This window comes from Alosa pseudoharengus, unplaced genomic scaffold (genome assembly GCF_046254945.1).
Source record: "Alosa pseudoharengus isolate Yale_2024_CS ecotype anadromous, Long Island Sound unplaced genomic scaffold, YU_APseudo_1.1 YU_APseudo_1.1_scf_24, whole genome shotgun sequence".
NCBI classification, from domain to species: domain Eukaryota; kingdom Metazoa; phylum Chordata; class Actinopteri; order Clupeiformes; family Clupeidae; genus Alosa; species Alosa pseudoharengus.
The window spans coordinates 12,891,330-12,911,010 of NW_027468689.1; the positions used below are offsets into that span (position 1 = coordinate 12,891,330).

At 44.4% G+C, this 19,681-nt stretch overlaps 1 protein-coding gene across 1 annotated transcript in view; it reads right to left on the bottom strand.

Annotated features, from left to right (window-relative positions):
- LOC143141937 (thyrotropin-releasing hormone-degrading ectoenzyme-like) overlaps window positions 1-19,681 on the bottom strand; it is a 145,585-nt gene that overhangs the window by 37,441 nt on the left and 88,463 nt on the right. The window contains exons 7-9 of the mRNA XM_076302617.1: window positions 16,889-16,954; window positions 6,365-6,430; window positions 722-909 (exon numbers count right to left, since the gene is read on the bottom strand). Of these exons, the coding sequence (XP_076158732.1) occupies window positions 722-909; window positions 6,365-6,430; window positions 16,889-16,954 (320 nt within the window). The remainder of the gene's footprint in view (window positions 1-721; window positions 910-6,364; window positions 6,431-16,888; window positions 16,955-19,681) is intronic.

A 19,681-nucleotide genomic window follows, 5' to 3' on the forward strand; every position in this document is an offset into this window, starting at 1 on the left:
AGGTGGCACAGGGTCAAGGAACCAGGTGGGCTGCTACATTTCATACTCTGACTCTGGATCAATGAAAAGTCTCACATCGTGAGGGGAGGTGAGTCGAGGTGAGCTAAGGTCAGAGCGAGAAAAGGAGATCTGTTTGACTGGCGGCCTCAGGAGCGCTCTGTGAATGTTTTTGGATCGTCCCATGTGGCAAAATGGACAAAGTTTGAACTGTGTTACCCATGCAGCATTTCCAAGTAAACATCTCCTCCATTTTCATTATGCTGACCTCTCTCGACTTCCCTTCCTCTCACGCTCTGTATCTCACGCTACAAATAAATCAGTCTTTTCTTCTCCACAATCTCGTTCAATCTCCTCTCCACTGCTCTTTCTCTTTGCTGGGCCTAACCATGACCTGATCAAAGGCAGCACACCATCAAAGGACCTCGGAAAAGTAACGCTGGCTGAGCCAAGCCTCAGACGGGTTGGAACAACACGCCTTTTCATTTACAACACAGCAGTCAGGAGAAATTCAGCAAAAAGGCTAGTGTCAGTGACCATCCTGTCATATTGTACCAGGGGTCTGGGCTCAGAATACAATTGGATTTCCGCGAGAAGAAATCCATACTGACTGATTTAGCCCTGGTTTCACATGGGTAATGTGGTTATTTATGATTAATCGCAGCTACTGTTATAGCTACTAGAAGGCAAAGGTCACTGTGGCAGGAGTAATGCGTAAATGTACCTTCGGTTGAAGAGCTCTGGGTCTCGGATCTTGGCGTCCATGTCGTAGACGAAGTGCTCCTGGGTGATGGTGACGGCATGGTCCAGGCTCTCGTTCTTGCTGATGGTAACCACCGGGTAGCCCATTTGCAGCGTCCAGCGGTCCATCACCTCCTTGATGTTGATGTCTTTGCCTTCCCTCTGCATGGCCTGGAGTTACATGGAAATGAATTTACATGTACATTTTGTATATGCTAAATGAGTACATGTATTCTTACAATATCATATCATGGTATAGATCAGTCTGTACTTTCAGTCTGTCCATTCGGTACTTTTCGTAATAGTTGTGCTCCTTGAGTTAACCAGCTGAATTGAATTGCTCACTTAACAATGTACAATTGCCTGTTATTCTGAGACTGCCTTTCTCCATTGGGCATGAATAAGCAGAAACTGGTTTGTATGGGCTGTATGTGACCTTGACCTCTAGTCACCTGTCCAATCTGTCTCCACTCAAGAACTCTGAGAGAGAAAGGAGGCAAGAAGTCCAACTGCTGAGTGGATATCTCTGTCTTTTCAGAGAGGGACCTACATTCATAAGGTGCTATTGTACGAATAAATATGGTTAGGCTTGAATTTTTGCACTGTCATACTTAATAGCAGATTATACAAAGAACGATTTAAATTGATTTAAACTCTTTTTTTTCCCTTTTCTGTCACATTCCTTTCCATCTAAAAATAAAAACAGAGAAATGGAAGATACAGCACCTTAATTAAAAGGAGCACAGTGAAGAAAGAGGTAATCAAACGTCTCATTCCTCTCTCTCATTGCTCAAGCACTTCAAAACTGGGACATCGAGGGAGGAGGACTATTTCTGGTTATTTAATTAAAGCACACTTCAGCCTGCCCAGCACAACGAGTAGACTTCCGCCATGTTTGGAAGGTGACCAACTTTGTTGCGGACTTTCATATCGTATCCTTTCATACTAAACACAACTACACCAAGCTGATAACCAGTGATATTCCCTCCAAACATTTGCCCCTGTCCTTGTAATCTCTTATCTCAGTGCTATTCATATTCCACAGGCTTTACAGGTGGGGAAAGATAAAAAATAGAGCTAGGGGATTACGATGTTGGTCAACACGGGCTATCTGACATTGTTTACCAGCGCACCACGCACCTGCCCCATGCTGATTTGATCATTAGTGAAAAGCCATTATTATCGGGCGAAGATAATAGATGTTGTCATATAAACGAGGTAATCTCCACAAGTGAATGAGTATTGAATGAGCAATAAGGCAAATGTGTAGTCAGATCTCATGAGTGAGAGGCATTAATAGAAGTACATTAATGTCCATTCAACCGTGCTGTCTATTAACGACAAAACAATAGCACATACTTTCAGAAATGGACTACATAATCTGCAAATCTCTCTGATGTGCATACTCTGTGTGTGTGTGTGTGTGTGTGTGTGTGTGTGTGTGTGTGTGTGTGTGTGTGTGTGTGTGTGTGTGTGTGTGTGTTCATCCCATACACACACAAACACACACACACACAAAGCATATCTCTCCATGACAGTAAAAAATGTCCTCCCTCATCGTCACCAGCAGTAAACTGCACCTCATACGTGTGTGCTGTGATATGAGGCCCTGGATTTACACAGCTGCCAGACGAGAATACACTCACCCTCTGGTGTGTGTGTGTGTGTGTGTGTGTGTGTGTGTGTGTGTGTGTGTGTGTGTGTGTCTGTGTCTGTGTGTCTGTGTGTGTGAGCAACAGAGAGAGAGGTTAGGCAGACAAAATAACCACACAGGGGAAAACACTTTTCTAACTCTACCCCCTCATTATTGTGACTCATACTGTGGCAGTTGGTGTGTGTGTGTGTGTGTGTGAGTGTGTGTGTGTGTGTGTGTGTGTGTGTGTGTGTGCATGCGTGTGTATGTGTGACAGACAGCGAGCAAGCAAGAAAGAATTGTATGTGAGATAATGCCACAGCGTATTCCAGTACAACACACACACACACACACACACACACACACACACACACACACACACACACACACACACACACACACACACACACACACACACACAGCTTTCATTTTTTGACTGCAGGCAAGGGGCCCGAGGTTGAGGCACCTACACAGATAATCTGTGAGGAATAACAATTGGGCGTGCTGGTCGCACGTGGCACCTCTTGCCCCAGTGGAAAATAATTATGAGAGGCGCAGGGAGGGGCAGGGAGGGGCAGGAGGGGTCACTGGGCCTTACAAAACGGGCTTTGTTGCCGCCAGGGCTGCGGTGGATTAGTGCAGTAATTTGGGTTTGGTAAATATAAAAGGGGGTCGGTCAGGATATCTGTATTCATTAAATGATTGACGGTCATGGCTCTGAGACACACAGCGTTATTGAGGAGGTGTGGTGGAGGAGGAGAGAGTCTGTGAATAAACTGAGCTTTCCTTTTTTTTTGAGCATTTCTCTTTTTTTTTTACTTGGCAATGGCATTGATAACGTTTTTCTCATGGCCCACAAATCATTCCCAAATCCATGCTGATAGAAACGAGAAATAGGATGAGGGTCAGGACTAATGCCATTCTACAATGTCATCAGAATGCAATGTGCTGTTTATGAAGTAACAACATGTAGGAAATTCCTCTTTTTGTCAATGTTCATCGTGCGGGGAACCCATTTATTGCTAAAGGGGAACTCACTCCGTCTATAACTGATGAAAAGGCTCATGCTTCTACCCGCAAAATAACGTTACAGACGATACCAGGCATACTGAGTGCACAACCGCAATGTCAGAGATTTCATTCTCATTGTAAATCAGTGAGGCATGAGTTTGAACCCGATTTATTTAAAGGAACAACAACTGTTGTGTGTGTAGAATCGTGACCAACACACTCCTGATATGCAGTTCATTACACCAGACACACAGGTCTGTCCAGGCAGCTGAATGCTTTGGTAACTGCTGCAAGGTCCAATCAAAGCCTTATTTTGTGTCAAACTCCTCGTGACCTATTGCGCTGCCCAGATTGATTTATCACACCATAATGGCCACTCTTTGTCAACTCCAAAACAGCACTTTTACAATATCAGACAGACACGCTCATCCAAAATGGAGTGTCTGGCTCTTCCTTCAGACGCCATTTATTATCCTCAGGTCTAATGAGACCAATCACTGTCTCTCTCTCTCTCTCTCTCTCTCTCTCTCTCTCTCTCTCTCTCTTTCTTTCTTTCGCTCTCTCTCTCTTTCTCTCTCTCTCTCTCTCTCTCTCTCTCTCTCTCTCTCCAGTTCTTCCGTTCTCTCTGGTTAAGCCGTTTGCCTAACGCTCCATTTAACGCTGGCATATTGAACTTGTTAGCATCTGAATGAGAAGGACATTTAAATCCCTGTCGTTTGAATTGGGCAGCAGTGGACAGAGACGACCCTCCGTTTTTCTCCGGTGAAGGGCAAAGTCAGATAAGTAAGTAGCCTGGAAGATTCAGTGACAGGAGGCACAATTTGGAAATTGGTGGAGAATCACTACAACTTTAACTTAGTGGTCCATTAAAGGACAATTCTGGCGCAAAATGAACCTAGGGGTTAATAACACATGTGTACCGAGTTCGACCGTTCGCTGGGATTTGTTTTCATGCTAGTCGAATGTGACCAGTTTTATTGCAAACCGCTTATTAGCGTTTAACGCTAGCCTTCGGGGCACACGTACAGTAGAAAGAAATCGCTATTTCTATACCACTAACAAGGCTCAAAATAGCACCACACTTACACAGTAGCATAATGAGGGTCTCTACATGTAAACCGAAGCATTGAGAACTTTGTAAGTGTACAGGCAGTTTATTAAAAAGAAACACATTACCGTTCACGTCTGGTTCACATATACAGGCAGGCGATGTGAACTAAAATCAACCGTAATTTGCTCAATAGGCCTATCAGAAATAATAGCTCCGATGTAACATAACTTGTATAGTGTACTTACTTAGTGGATGTCCATCTGGTCCCTCTGGTATGGATCGCCGCCGCCTGTGCGGCATTGACTACAGGTAGCTTCTAGCTCTCTCTCTCATAGCCCTTTCACGGAGCTCCCGCAGCTCTTCGTTGGTATATTCCGACTCGAAAAGATAAGGACGTCCAATAAGGGTTCATCCTCGATGTCTTCAAATTCGTTCAAATAACCTGCCATCTCTTATGTCCCCTGTTGCGTTCAGTGCTTCTCTTTTGCACAGTCCTTCCTTCTGCAACAACGTTTCACCCGAGATTCACTTCCCAGAGTTCTGTTTAACCAAGGCGCCTGCCTGTATGTGAACCAGACATGAACGGTAATGGTAACTGCCTGTACACTTTCAAAGTTCTCAATGCTTCGGTTTAAATGTAGAGACCCTCATGCTACTGTGTAAGTGTGGTGCTATTTTGAGCCTTGTTAGTGGTATAGAAATAGTGATTTCTTTTTACTGTATGTGTGCCCCGAAGGCTAGCGTTAAACGCTAATTCGTGGTTTGCAATAAAACTGGTCACATTCGACTAGCATGAAAATACATCCCAGCGAACGGTCGAACTTGGTACACATGTGTTATTAACCCCTAGGTTCATTTTGCGCCGGAATTGTCCTTTAAGTTAAAATCAGTACATTACCTCTGATGGGTTGACAAACATACAAAATGTTACATTACTGATACATTCCTTCCTAAACTGATGATTAACCAACTGTCAACAAACACAGAGTATGCAGATGTTTTATAGGTATTGAACGTGGCACAACCATGATGCAATAGACTTTTCGAAAACGGATAGTGCTGGTACTTGATGATGATGTCTAAACCGCATTTAAGTGTTACTATGTACAATAGTATCCATTAAGTGTTTACTATGTACAATAAAAATCAGCACTTTAGAACAGCTAAGTGGGGGTTTAGGCACTCCGCTTCGCATCGTGGCTAACAACGCCCCTCGGCTATCCTAAAACACTCTGTAGCCATGCCCTCTCATGGGGCTTTTAGACCCTTTCAACAATAAAAACAAAAACAATGCTTGAACATTCTATTTGGTTCCCAATCTACTTCCTCTGCATTAAAAGAACATATGGAATGTTAAAAAGGAAGTCTTGTGGGGCCAACTATGATGCTGATAATGGAACTCTCTTGAAAAGGGTCTATTGCTTAACTCCTCCGCTGCTCACACCCCTCAGATCGAAAGTGCTTGTGCCCCGACCAGAGGCTGGTGATTGGGCTGCGTGTTCCCCTGAGCTGATGGTGGTCTCTGGAGGTACAGGGAGAGATGGGGGCATGGGGGGGAGGGGCACGACACTATAGGGGCACGCAAATCTTAACACCAGTGGACTCTGGTGCTGGACGGAACAGAACGCAGAAAAAAAGTCCGTACACCAGATTTAACAGATTTAATAGTTTACTACCTTTTGTGTGACGTTTCGGGGCCCAAGCATTTCGTCAGATGTGACACACCTACAGATATGCACCTCAAAAGCCGCAAACACCTGACAAGTCATGTAACAATAACATACATACTGGTACACATAATAAAAACATACAAAAAGAACCATACCTGGCCCATCAGGCATAGTATAGAGGTGCATCTATTGCAATAGGGCTAAACAGGTAGTGGCATTTAAATGGAAACAGAGGAGACATGAGGAGACAGAGACTCATACCTCAGACAGCTTGTTCCACAGGTCGTCCCTTGCTGCATTGCCATACATGTGTGTCATCAAATAGTCCTGCAACAAAGAGAATGAAAGAAAGTCAGAAAGTCAGAAAGAAAGAATGATCAAGATTTAGATTTCATTGCTTCGCCATTTAATTGAAAATCTGTGGTAATAAAGAAATATGGGGACAAAAACGTTCATGGCCAGGCATTGTGATAATTCCACAATAATGGGCAGACAAAGGCATGGTCCATAATCCATTTATGTGATATCTATCTCATTTATGCAAAATTACTGAGGCTACGGTTATTTGGGCAAAATGGACTATTAATCTAATCACACCAACGAGAAGCTGTTAGCTTCTGAGGCTTTTAACAGCACATCTGTAGCACACACACACACACACACACACACACACACACACACACACACGCGCGCGCACACACACACACACTCACGCACACACACACACACACACACGGTGAGCATTTTTCACCATAACACAAACAGCACTGAGCTCTCTACTGCGCAGTGGAAATGTTTCCAAAAATCAAGCAGATGCAATTTCGGAAAGTGAATGCAAACAATTGCTTTGCTTTAAAAAATTGAATTGCAGTGTCTGCATAAGTTGTGTGGATAGAAACCAAAACCAAAAGCTCTACTTCTCTGACTCCACGAGAGGAATCAGAAACCGGACTTAATACGTTCCGTGATGTTAGAACCACTTGGCGTAAAGCACAGAAAAACAAGGGGGGTGGGGGGGGCAACAGATACATGCACCACAAAGTGAGAGCAACTCTTTTCTTTTTGTTCTCCTGCAACATGGAAAGGCACCATCTGTAATGACCTGGGCTGGGTTTCCTCAAATCACTGTCTTATACAGTATATCTTGGTCTTGAATGGAATTAGTTAGAAATACTTCTGTCTGAAAGTTGTGCTAAGGTAAAAGGTGGTCCAGAACATATCTTTCACAGAAGGTATACTGGTAACGCTTTAGAATAACATGTGCTTATTAGGTATTAACAGTGCATAATAAGCAGTTAACAATTCATTACTAACAGTTAGTTAACTGTTGTTATCCTTTAATAACATTAACTAACTGTTAACATGCAGCTTGTAAGTGTTAATAAGCAGCCTTTTAAGTTACTTACAAGCATATTTGTTAACAGTTGTAAGTGTTAACAAGCAGCTTGTTAATGCTTGTTAATGGTGTATAAGACAAAGAGGTGGATAACTAATACGCTTATAAGACCTTTCTTACCTATTTGTAGTACATTTTGCAGCCCCCCAATCTAAAGCGAGGACCATGTAGCCTATAGTTCCACAAGCCCAACCTTCTATCTCTCTATATACTGTATCTCTCCATCTAGCTTGGTTTAGCTGTGAGAAATGCACCTTAAAAATTGTTGCAGTGAGCAGGAATCGAACCCCGGTTTCCCGCGTCAAAGAGTGCATCGCTACTTGTTGAGCTACACTATTGTTCCTCATTTGCTGATGAAAATGTTCATTTTGATTCTATATTCCGATGTTCTATATCATACTAGCTATGCTTTTTACAAATATGTTTCTGATGGAAAAGTGGTGTTTAATTAATGCAGAAACAGACCACGAATGTTCGCCTCTGTTCAAGGCAAACTGAAACATGTTTCAAATCGATCACGAACGTTCGCCTATGTTTGCAACTTTGAACCAGAGCTTTGAATGCACCCACTTATCGTCTTTAAGCCTCGGTTGCTAGGTAACCAAACTATAGACCCTTTCAAGAGAGTTCCATTATCAGCATCATAGTTGGCCCCACAAGACTTCCTTTTTAACATTCCGTATGTTATCTTAATGCACAGGAAGTAGATTGGGGCCCAAATAGAATGTTCAAGCATTGTTTTTGTTTACCTTGTTGAAAGGGTCTATATACAAAGCTGGCATATCTTTAGACTGCTGACAAACTGACAAACTGTTTTATGCGTTCACTGAACAAAGATTAAGGAAATTAAACACCACTTTTCCATCAGAAACATATTGGTAAAAAGCATAGCTAGTATGATATAGAACATCGGAATATAGAATCAAAATGAACATTTTCATCAGCAAATCAGGAACAATAGTGTAGCTCAACAAGTAGCGATGCACTCTTTGACGTGGGAGACCGGGGTTCAATTCCTGCTCACTGCAACAATTTTTAAGGTGCATTTCTCACAGCTAAACCAAGCTAGATGGAGAGATACAGTATTTAGAGAGATAGAAGGTTGGGCTTGTGGAACTATAGGCTACATGGTCCTCGCTTTAGATTGGGGGGCTGCAAAATGTACTACAAATAGGTAAGAAAGGTCTTATAAGCTATTAGTTATCCACCTCTTTGTCTTATACACCATTAACAAGCATTAACAAGCTGCTTGTTAACACTCACAACTGTTAACAAATATGCTTGTAAGTAACTTAAAAGGCTGCTTATTAACACTTACAAGCTGCATGTTAACAGTTAGTTAATGTTATTAAAGGGTAACAACAGTTAACTAACTGTTAGTAATGAATTGTTAACTGCTTATTATGCACTGTTAATACCTAATAAGCACATGTTATTCTAAAGCGTTACCAGTATACTTCTGAGAAAATTTGTGTTCTGATACTGTACATGAAACAGGTACAGCCTGAGGTAACTTATGAATGACACAGTGCAAAGAGGACTTCTGGAAACAGAGCCCTCGTAGATGGACAGAGGAGAGAGAGGGATGTCTGGTGGACATACGCAAGAGCCAGGCTGTTTTTAATAGCTCTGGCCCTCCGTAATAAGTGAGGGAAACAAGGCAGACAAGAAGGGCAAACCCCTGTGTCCAGCACCGTCCCCTTATCAACATCTCTCTATATACGATAACACGTCAGAGGGTGCCAGAGAGCCTTCACCAAGCACGATTCACTGATAACATTCCGGTGACCGTAAGCGATAAGCTGTCTACACAAACACTCACAGACAACGTGCACAAGTGCAGGTACACCCATAGACTCACATAAACACTCACAGAAATAAAGAGGCAAAAACACAGTCTGTTTCTCTCATACACACACACACACACACACACACACACACACTCTCTCACACACACACACACACACACACACACACACACACACACACACACACACACACACATATACAGTACAGAGAGAATCAGACACACAGACACACACACACAGACAGAGAGAGAAGGGGGGAGGGGGAGTTACAGATGTGTCTCCCTTGCTGTCAGGCATTTGGTCCCATGCAGAGAAGAGGCAAATCAGGCCACTACTCCACCACTCCACAGAGTTAGAGGAGGCAGAACTAGACAAGGCTACACACTCCTCCTCTCTTCCTTTCCTTTCTTCACTTCCACATTTCATCCCTCTATTTCTCCTGTCCTCTCCATCTTTCATCCTCTATACATTTGAATGAATGAATGAAACCTTTATTGCCCCAAGGGGGAATTTGTCTTGCATTTAGGAGCCATAAGTTACACAGAGCTAGACAACACTTATACAGACTCACACATTGATACATAGAATGACAAAAATCCATGTATCTTCTCTTCTCCTCTTTTCAGTCATCCACTTCCACCATCTCTTTAGCCCACCCCCCACACACCCCCCCCCCCCCCCTGTGTTCTGTGCCCCAGGGCAGGTGAGCAGGTGGGCAGTTGTCGCCCTGAGCCCTGAGTGGCAGTGGTGGCAACATGGCCCAACCCAACATGGCCAGCATGGCTCCTGTGCTGTCCTGCTCGTCCCTCTTTCTCATCCTCACATTCCTATTTCTATCTCTCTCTCTCTCTCTCTATCTCAGTCTCTCTCTCTCCCTCTCTCTCGCTCTCTCTCTCTCAGTCTCTCTCTCCCTCTCTCTCTCTCTCTCTTTCTCTCTATCTCAGTCTCTCTCTCTCCCTCTCTCTCCCTCTCTCTCTCTCTCCCTCTCTCTCCCTCTCTATCTCAGTCTCTCTCTCTCCCTCTCTCTCGCTCTCTCTGTCTCTCTCTGTCTCTCTCTCCCTCTCTCTCTCTCTATCTCAGACTCTCTCTCTCCCTCTCTCTCGCTCTCTATTTCAGTCTCTCTCTCTCCCTCTCTCTCGCTCTCTATCTCAGTCTCTCTCCCTCTCTCTCTCTCTCTCTCTATCTCAGTCTCTCTCTGTCTCTCAGCACTGCCACCACATCACACTCTCTCTGCTCTACTTCCTCTTCTCTCCTCCCACTCATCTTTAGCCTCCCGTCCTCACCCTCAGGGACCACCCTGACTGCCCACCAACCCAGCCCTCCTTCTGTGGTTAGTTAAATGCCCTCCGGCAACCCTGCCAGCAGGTCCCCCTTCCCACTACTGCCTCCCTGTCACTCCCTATCACCTTCACCGCGACCACGTCTGATCAGCTTAGAGAAACAAGAGTTAAAAACACACGTGCATTCGATGAGGGGGGGGGGGGGGGTCATTCAAGGCCGCCCAGCATCCTGTATGACCCAAGAATGAGAACACTGGCAGTAGCAGTAGCATGCTCGGTGATCATATTTGGTGAGTTATTATTTGGAGGCTCCGCTGTCTCATAAACAAAAAGGGAGCTGTTGATAAAGCAAAGCAGTTATTCTTGGAGGAGAACCGCATTCACGTTCATCTTCAAAGGCAATCAGGAAAGCGCTGAGCTGAACGGGATCCTTAAATGAGCTGTTTGGCGGAGACTGCTGCGGTGGATGCTGCTGTGCATACATTTGCATCATTTGCATGTGGACGCAGGACCACCCCTGGCCACACCATTGCTGTTGTGTCTCTGCTTCCTTTCTTTTTTTTATTCTCCTACAGTGTACTTTGCCTGAATGTATGTTTTAATGAGTTCTGCTGCTGCCACCGCGGTTTTCTCTGTTTTCTGACCTTTTCTCTTTTGCAGAGATTGTCTTTACATTGTGTGCAAAAAAAAAACACAAAAAACAAACAACCAACAACAATGATGGAGAGACTTATAGAGAGAGAGAGAGAGAGAGAGAGAGAGAGAGAGAGAGGGATGAGTAGGAGGTAGGAGAGAAATGGAGGAAGGTGGGGGGAGAAAGGAAAGAATCCTGTTCGTAATCCGCTGGGAAAGACAACAAAATGTTATTCATTTCCACAGTAATTGGCGCTGTTTTCTCACATTTGTATATTTCCTTATAACACGCTTTGAGATATCTTGGACTCCTGCAAAACCCTGTTATGCCGACAGGACAATCAAATCCGAACCTTGTCTCACGATACGCCACGCTCCCTTCGCTTACCTTGGAAATAAAGATTGATTACTCTCGCAGCGTAATTGCCTCTGAGGTGACTTTTTCAGAGATGCTGGCGCGGAGAATAAATAATTCATATTCGATAACGAGTCTCGCCAAAATAAGCTCTGCTCGCCCTGATTTAAAGGTAAACATATGCAATTAGTCATTTGGAAAAGTCATTCGCAGATGATTAAGGTAGACTGTTTGGCGAGAGGCAGCATTTATTTGCATATTAGGCATTTGCAAGAAATAGCAAGTCTGTTGAAATGTGAAAACATGTGTTAGGAGAAAGACACAGAACAAAACTAAGGGAGAGGGAATGAGAGAGAGGAAAGCTAAATATAAAGAGAAATATCTAAGAATCGTAAGAGAGAACCACTATTCTTGTTTAGCACTTTGCCCCCCCCCCCCTCATCCCCCACAGCCTCCACAGATGTACAGGTACTTGGGCTAATGTTCGAAAATTTAATTTTGAGGAATATCTGTCCATTTCATCTCTGTCCAGAACACATTATGAGCCGGCGGCAGCCTTCCGCTGTGTCTGTCTCCGGGTAAGAAAGGATCTGCAAAAAGCTGACAAAAGTGCCCGGGCCTGATGGATTCTGTGTAGTAAGCACCCTGGGGTGCCTGATTGCATTCAAAGGATAATGGCAAACTAAGAAAAGAGGATATAGAAGTTTGTGCTTTTTCTGCAAGGCACGAGAATCTTTTTTTTTTTTTTTTCTTCTTCAGAGTGGGGCCTTGGTGCAGCTTTCTTCCTGCAAAGGGCAGGGCAGTAATCCTGATGCTGTCACATCAGTGACACTTTAACATAAATGGCTCATTTTGTGACATTAGACGTGGGGAATCAGACTCATATCTCAAAATCGCTCTGCTTTTTTCCCCTGCCGTGGAGTCTTCTGTCACCCCATCTCTTCTTAATGAGTCCTCCATTTTTCTTTCCTGTCCCTCGTCCTCAGCCTATCAGGCGAGGCCATCTTCCTCAGGCTGACGCCCTCGCTTTGGGGGAAGCAAGATAATTGAGGTCATGGAGTCAACCACGGCACGACTCTCTTGCTCTCTCCCTCTCTCGCCTGAGAGCTTATTTTACGCCCTCTCTGTTTGCTCAGGCCCTGATCAAGGGCACTCTCTGGGCCAGATGTGGTCTGCATCCGGCCCAGTTCCGGCACAAGGGAGTCGTCTGCTAGGCTATGTGTGTCCTGGCTGTAGGCTCTAATTATGTGGGTTAGAGTGGGAGTGAGTGGGAGGGAGGGGGGGGGGGGTGGAACACAAGGAGGCACTTAAGGCTGTGAGAACTCATTCTGTCCAAACTCTATGGCTATTATTATATGGTGAATGCACAGATAGTTCTCAGTCTTATAGATAGATAGATAGATAGATATAGATAGATAGATAGATAGATAGATAGATAGATAGATAGATAGATGGAAACTTTATTAATCTCAAAGGGAAATTCAGACTTCCAGTCCATCTATCCATCCATCCATCCATCTATCCATTCATTCATCTATCTTAGTATTAAAACCTCAAACTTCATTTGCATGTTGTGTTTTCTTCTCATATACCCCAAACCCACATAGCAGCCCAGCCCTGCTCAGCTCATTCTCATGCACTTTTAATTTTTCAATTAGTGCTCCCTGCTCTCTCTCCCTCCTTCACTTCCTCAGTGTTGGCTGAGACACGGAAGTCTTTAGCGGGACTGAGGGGTGTGCTTGGGGTGTCTGTGTGTGTGTGTGTGTGTGTGTGTGTGTGTGTGTGTGTTTGTGTGTGTGTGTGTGTGTGCGTGCGCGTGTGTGTCTCCTCTCTCGGGTTGTAGATTCTTCAGCTGCAGTGTTTTGGCACCATGCTGAGTGTCGGGGGTGAGGCGTAAGTGTAAGTGTGTGCTGCAGATCGGAGTGTGAAGTGCAGAGCGTGGAGCATGGAGAGCACCTTTTGTAGTGGTGGCCCAGAAATATAAAGTTCAGCCAGACGGAAACTCTTAAAAAAATAAATGTAAAAAACTCAGCATACCCGGGAGCCACAGAGGAACAACTCAGTAGGAGGAGGTGGTGTGATTCTGTTTGTGTATTTACAAGTGTGGTGTGTGTGGTGTGGTGTGTGTGTGTATGAGATAGATAGTGATAGAGAAGAATGATAAGAGAGAGTGAGCAAGCACAGGGGAGAGGGGGGAAATCATATTTGTTTTGTTTGGCAGCCTGAGTAAGGCAGGCCTGTGTTAGCGAATAGGGTGTGTGTGTGTGTGTGTGTGTGTGTGTGTGTGTGTGTGTGTGTGTGTGTGTGTGTGTGTGTGTGTGTGTGTGTGTGTGTGTGTGTGTGTGTGTGAGTGTGTGTGTGTGTGTGTGTGTGTGTGTGTGTGTGTGTGTGTGTGTGTGTGTTTATATGTGTGGGTGCAGATGATGCCTGTTTGTGGAGCGAGAGAGAGAGTGTGGAGAGAGATATCGAATACTGTAAGAAGAGATAGAAAGCAGCCTTTGTGAGCTCTGTGCATTGGAGGGTGTGTGTGTGTGTGTGTATCCTCCACTGAGAAATCAATGCCCAACAGGCCAAAGCAGAGAACGAGGAATGGAGGTCCGTCGCCGAGCTGAGCCATATGGTGTCCACGGAATAATCAGCTGTCTCTGCAGCTCTCTCTGAGCCATTATGGGCTCGTACACTAACAACGCCAGCAGGTGAAGGACTGGGCAGGTCTTATGAGAGAGTGATGGAGAGATAGATATGAGAGAGAGAGGGAGAGTAAGACAGAGAGAGAGAGAGAGAACAACAGAGCGAGAATGAAAGAGATAGTGAGGAGAAAGAGTTATTGAGTGAAACAACAGAAAGAGAGAGAGAGAAAGAGAGAGAATGAAAGAGATAGTGAGGATAAGAATGACAGTGGGAGAGAAAGAAAGAAAGAGAGAGAGAGAGAGAGAAAGAGAAAGAGAGGGAGGGAGAGAGAGAGAGGGTAACAGCATGAGATAGAGGCTGGTTTGCGTATTGATCTCGATGTTGGGCATCCCTCACTCGGCAAAAAAAAAGAAATCGGAATAAAAGAAACAGACAGGCTCTTTTCAATACTAATGACACAAAGTCGCCCGCAGATCAATGCCTCTCACTGCCACAGGCAGAGCCTCACACTAAAAGGAAAAGACACGAGGCATTTGTTTAAATATCCACAGGCCTACCTCCAGTTTGGAGATGAACAGGAACTCACAGAAAGATCTTGATTTGATATGCGGTCATATAGACACAAACACACAGACACACAGACACTCACACACACACACACACAGCTCCCAACCAACACATAACTAAAACATAAACACGCACATACTCTCAAACACACACACACATGAACATAAAAACACACACAAAAACTTATGTGCAAGACACACAGACATACACACAGTCCACAATGGATGCCTAACATGAGTATTTTATGAGTCTCTATTTCAACCCGTGAGCTCACAGCGTGACAAAGTGACAAAGAATCTGTTGATGTAAAATTAAACCATGAGGTAGTCTGCTCTCCCTCGTGTCACCCAAACCCTCTCACCAAAACATCAGCACGAACTATCAACTTTAGAGGGCTCAGACATTTTCATGTATTACAGAATAAATGTTTTAGTGGCTCTATCTTCCAAGACCTACAGCAGCCATTTCTTAGTCTCCTAGTTCTTAGCCCCAGTGCCTCGTGTCTCATTCAGAACATAGGAACGAGGTGAGACAAAGTAGGTCGGTGATAAAAACTTTTTCTGAAAGTTACACAATACAGAAATTCTTCTGTGAAAAGCATTACTGTGAGTAATCCATAAGTACATTTTTCTCCATTATTGTGCTGTGCCATTCAACAAATTTAGATGAATAGAAAAGCCCATTAGTATCTGGATAGGAGAGACAGAGAGAGACTTATGGCCCTTTGTCAGCCAGGCTAATGTAGCACCTGTTCCAGCAACCCTGCCGCTCCATAATGTGTTTACACTGAATTTGGCTTATATTTACATCTTAACTAATTCAAATCGGAGCGTTAGCATGAAACCTGGTTTGAAGTTGTGTGCAACCAGATTAGGGCTTATCCTTTGTTTGATACCGCTAATCCACAGAGTGGCGGCCCATGCACAGAGCTCCAACTTGACTCCGTTTATGCACACACACACACACACACACACACACACACACACACACACACACACACACACACACCAACACAAATAAACACACACTCTCTTTTTCACATGCACACACACACACACACACACACACACACACACACACACACACACACACGGGCACAGCCATTTCCCTTTATAAACAGTCCAATCTCAACTCTCCGGTTTAAAAGCGTTCTCCATTTTAAAAGCAAACACCCAAACAAAACAGGATCTGACAAATCACATTGTGCGTGTTGGTTTCCGCGCAAGTAAGCGGACATTCGTAACTCAAACTTGGATGAGAATAACGTTGAGTTTAAAATGGCAGGCAGGAATTCAGCAGGGAGCTGAGCTCTCGGGCAGTAGCAGAGGACTCAGCACACATGTTAATGCATGCATGAGTAACACGCATCCTGTGTTGCACAATCCTCAAGCGCTCTCCCCCATAGGGAGCTGTGGGTTTGCTTACATGCATGGGTGCAAGAGTATGGTGAAATAAAAGGGAAGTGTGGTTGTCCTGAATGCCAGAGTTTTTTGTGTGTGTGTATAAATGTGTGAGGGAAAGAGTGAGAGTGAGAGAAAGAGTCTATGTGTGTGTGTGTGTGTGTGTGTGTGTGTGTGTGTGTGTGTGTGTGTGTGTGTGTGTGTGTGTGTGTGTGTGTATGTGTGTGTGAGAGAGAGATGGAGAGAGAGACAGAGAGAGAGAGAGACTACACTGTGGACTGTACAAGCACCAGTAGATATACTGTATGTTCATTTATATGTTTACGTGTATGTTTACATGTCATGCGCTCATTTTCCACCCAGAAACACATGTTTGTGTGCGTACATGAACCTGCACGTGTACATGTGTGTGTCGCTGGATGCTTGTATTGACAGTTTAGATGTTCTGGTCCCAGCTTTTCATCAACTTTACCAGTCAAAAACCAGCGATGGGAAACCCTGGTGTGTGCATGTGTTTGGAGAGGATTTCATTGTGTATTAGCTTTAATTAAGAGCTAACGACTTTGCCCATTTCTGGGCCAAGCACAGGGAGAGAGAGAGAGAGAGAGAGAGAGAGAGAGAATGAGAGAGAGAGAGAAGGAAAGAGAGTGATGTGGTGAGACAGATAGGAATGGAGGGAGAGAAATAAAAGACTTATGAGGATTCTGTTACTTACATTCAGGCCCCTCTGGAAAACCGCCTGACCCATCACGTTGGCCAGCATCCGGATAAGTGCGGCTCCCTGCAGGAGAAGAAGAGCAGAGCTTACATGTGGGGTTCTAAGTGTCTAGCTGAACTTAAACCAGAGCAAAACCTACTATTAGGGTTTAAGGTATGTATTTAGAACCTATGGTCATCCTTGCCCTGAAGTATGCGTCCCCAATAAATACTGAGGGGAATATTGTAATAGTCTACACCGTAAAAAGGATTTGTAGACTATTTTCTCTGACAAAACACAAGCCAGTGTTTATGAGTAACTGTACAGTATCTATCATTGATATATATATACATGGTATCTATTATGAGATTTTTAATAGATGTTGCTGGGAGAGACGTTGCCAACATGTTTTGATTCAGTGAAATCAGTGAACCAACATGATACTTGCTGCTGCATTGGCAGTAACACAAATCAGACATTAATGGATGCAGCGCGGTGATGTGTAGACTTACAACCGGTGACTCAATTCTAGTGTCTTCCCTCTGACATTTCTGTTGTGCGATGTGACTCAGAAGTGGGACAGGAAAACAAACAAACAAACAAACAAACAAACAAACAACCAAATGAGCGAACAAGGGTGGCGTGTTGACAAGATCACCGTCAAGGGTTTCCTCCTGATCCTCCACCTGACAGCTCAGGCTAAGATCTCATCAAGCCCACTTCTTCTGTGTCAACAACACCAGAGACACCAGAGAGAGTCATGCCCTGGCAGTGTCTGGCTGGGTCTGTCTCTCAGTCTGTCTGTGTGCATGCATGTGTGTGTGTGTCTCTGTGTCTCTCTGTGTGTGCACAAGTGTGTACAAAGGGGCAGCCGTGGCCTACTGGTTAGAGCTTCGGACTTGTAACCGGAGGGTTGCCGGTTCGAACCCTGACCAGTAGGAACGGCTGAAGTGCCCTTGAGCAAGGCACCTAACCCCTCACTGCTCCCCGAGCGCCGCTGTTGTAGCAGGCAGCTCACTGCGCCGGGATAAGTGTGTGCTTCACCTCACTGTGTGCTGAGTGTTTCACTAATTCATGGATTGAGATAAATGCAGAGACCAAATTTCAGATCAAAAGAGTATATATACTTATACTTCTATGTGTTTGTGTGTGATGCCCCTCCAGGCCTATCTTTAGTTGTCTGTGGGTGTGTGTGTGTGTAGGTGTATACATTATGTGTGTGTGTGTGTGTGTGTGTGTGTGCATGTGTGTATGTGAAAGAGACTGTGTTTTTGCCTCTTTATTTCTGTGAGTGTTTATGTGAGTCTATGGGTGTACCTGCACTTGGGCACATTGTATGGAGTGTACATAATACAGTGTGTGTGTGTGTGTGTGTGTGTGTGTGTGTGTGTGTGTGCGTGCGTGTGTGCGTGCGTGCGTGCGTGCGTGCGTGCGTGCGTGCGTGCGTGCGTGCGTGCGTGTGTGTGCGTACGGACAGCCCAGAGGGACACTAAGTAGGATATAATAGACTCCTGATTGACACGCTAGGTAATAGAGACTAACACACACCCAAACAGACTGTCTAAGATGCACCGTCTACTTCCGACACCAGGACCACACCACGCTCTCATGACTGAGCCGATAACAATGTGTTCTGCTTCAATTGCACGGAGACGGAGCATATATCTCAGCTGATTAAAAAGTAGGACACGAAAATAAAGCTAATTGAAAATAATTGAGTCAATGGCTTTCGAAACTGAGCTCGGAGGCTGCTTGTTAATTCTGCTTGGTAATAGCTACTATTTTCTAGACCAGACATAAGACGGATAATGATAATTTAGCCAGAAAGGCTTTATAATTGCGGCACCCAGTTCAAAGCTCTGCCATATCATATGACCATACTGCATGTCGGTTTACCTTCTATTGGTGGCCTTCTATTTACGTTCCTTATTCATATCGATCCCACTTGTTAGAATCTCTTAGATGGTCTAATATCTCATTGATGTCCTTACTGATAAAGGATATACCATGGAAACTGCTCTATAATGAGAATTCATTGTGAGGCACGCCATGGTAACTGCTATATGATGATATTATCTGGTAAGGAATGCCATGGAAACTGGTCTGTGATTATATTTCCCTGGTAAGGGATGCCGTGGAAATGGCTTGATGATGAGGCTGCAGATTTGTTATTTTCGTTGTCCAGGCATGGAGAGGGCTGAGGGCGAGGGCGGGCAGACGCAGGAGGCAGAGTGTCTGGGGAGCATCTGTTTTTGCCAGCTGGTTGTGCGCTGATGTCTCTCTCTCTCTCTCTCTCTCTCTCTCTCTCTCTCTCTCTCTGTCTCTCTCTCTCTGTGTCTCTCTCTCCACCCATCTGTGACTGTCAGGAGTGGCGGATGACACTCCGATTTTTAACAGTGAATAAACAGACTGAGGAGACAAGACAAGCATCGCTGTCAAAACTCCTCGCAAAGTGAAAAAAAAACGGACTTTGAGTTGCTAATTTCTTTCTTTGTCCTTATACGCTTTGTTTTCTCCGTTCGGTGTTGTTTGGCTTTGTGTGACAAGGCGTCTTGCGTTGGGGTTATATAAAGCAGTTTATCTTGTATGTGAGGTAATTAAAGAGATTTCAGCCCTTCCTGAGAAGGAGCTGCTTATTGCGCCACCACTTCCTTGAGGCCAGAAACACACTACTATTGCTTTCTGCTGCATTCTCTCTTGCATTTCCCCATTTCTCAGCATATTAAAAAAACATGACATTATTGGGATATTTTTCTCATGTGTCTGCAAGGGGATGGGTAAAGCGAAATGATTTCACTCAGGAGTTCTGCA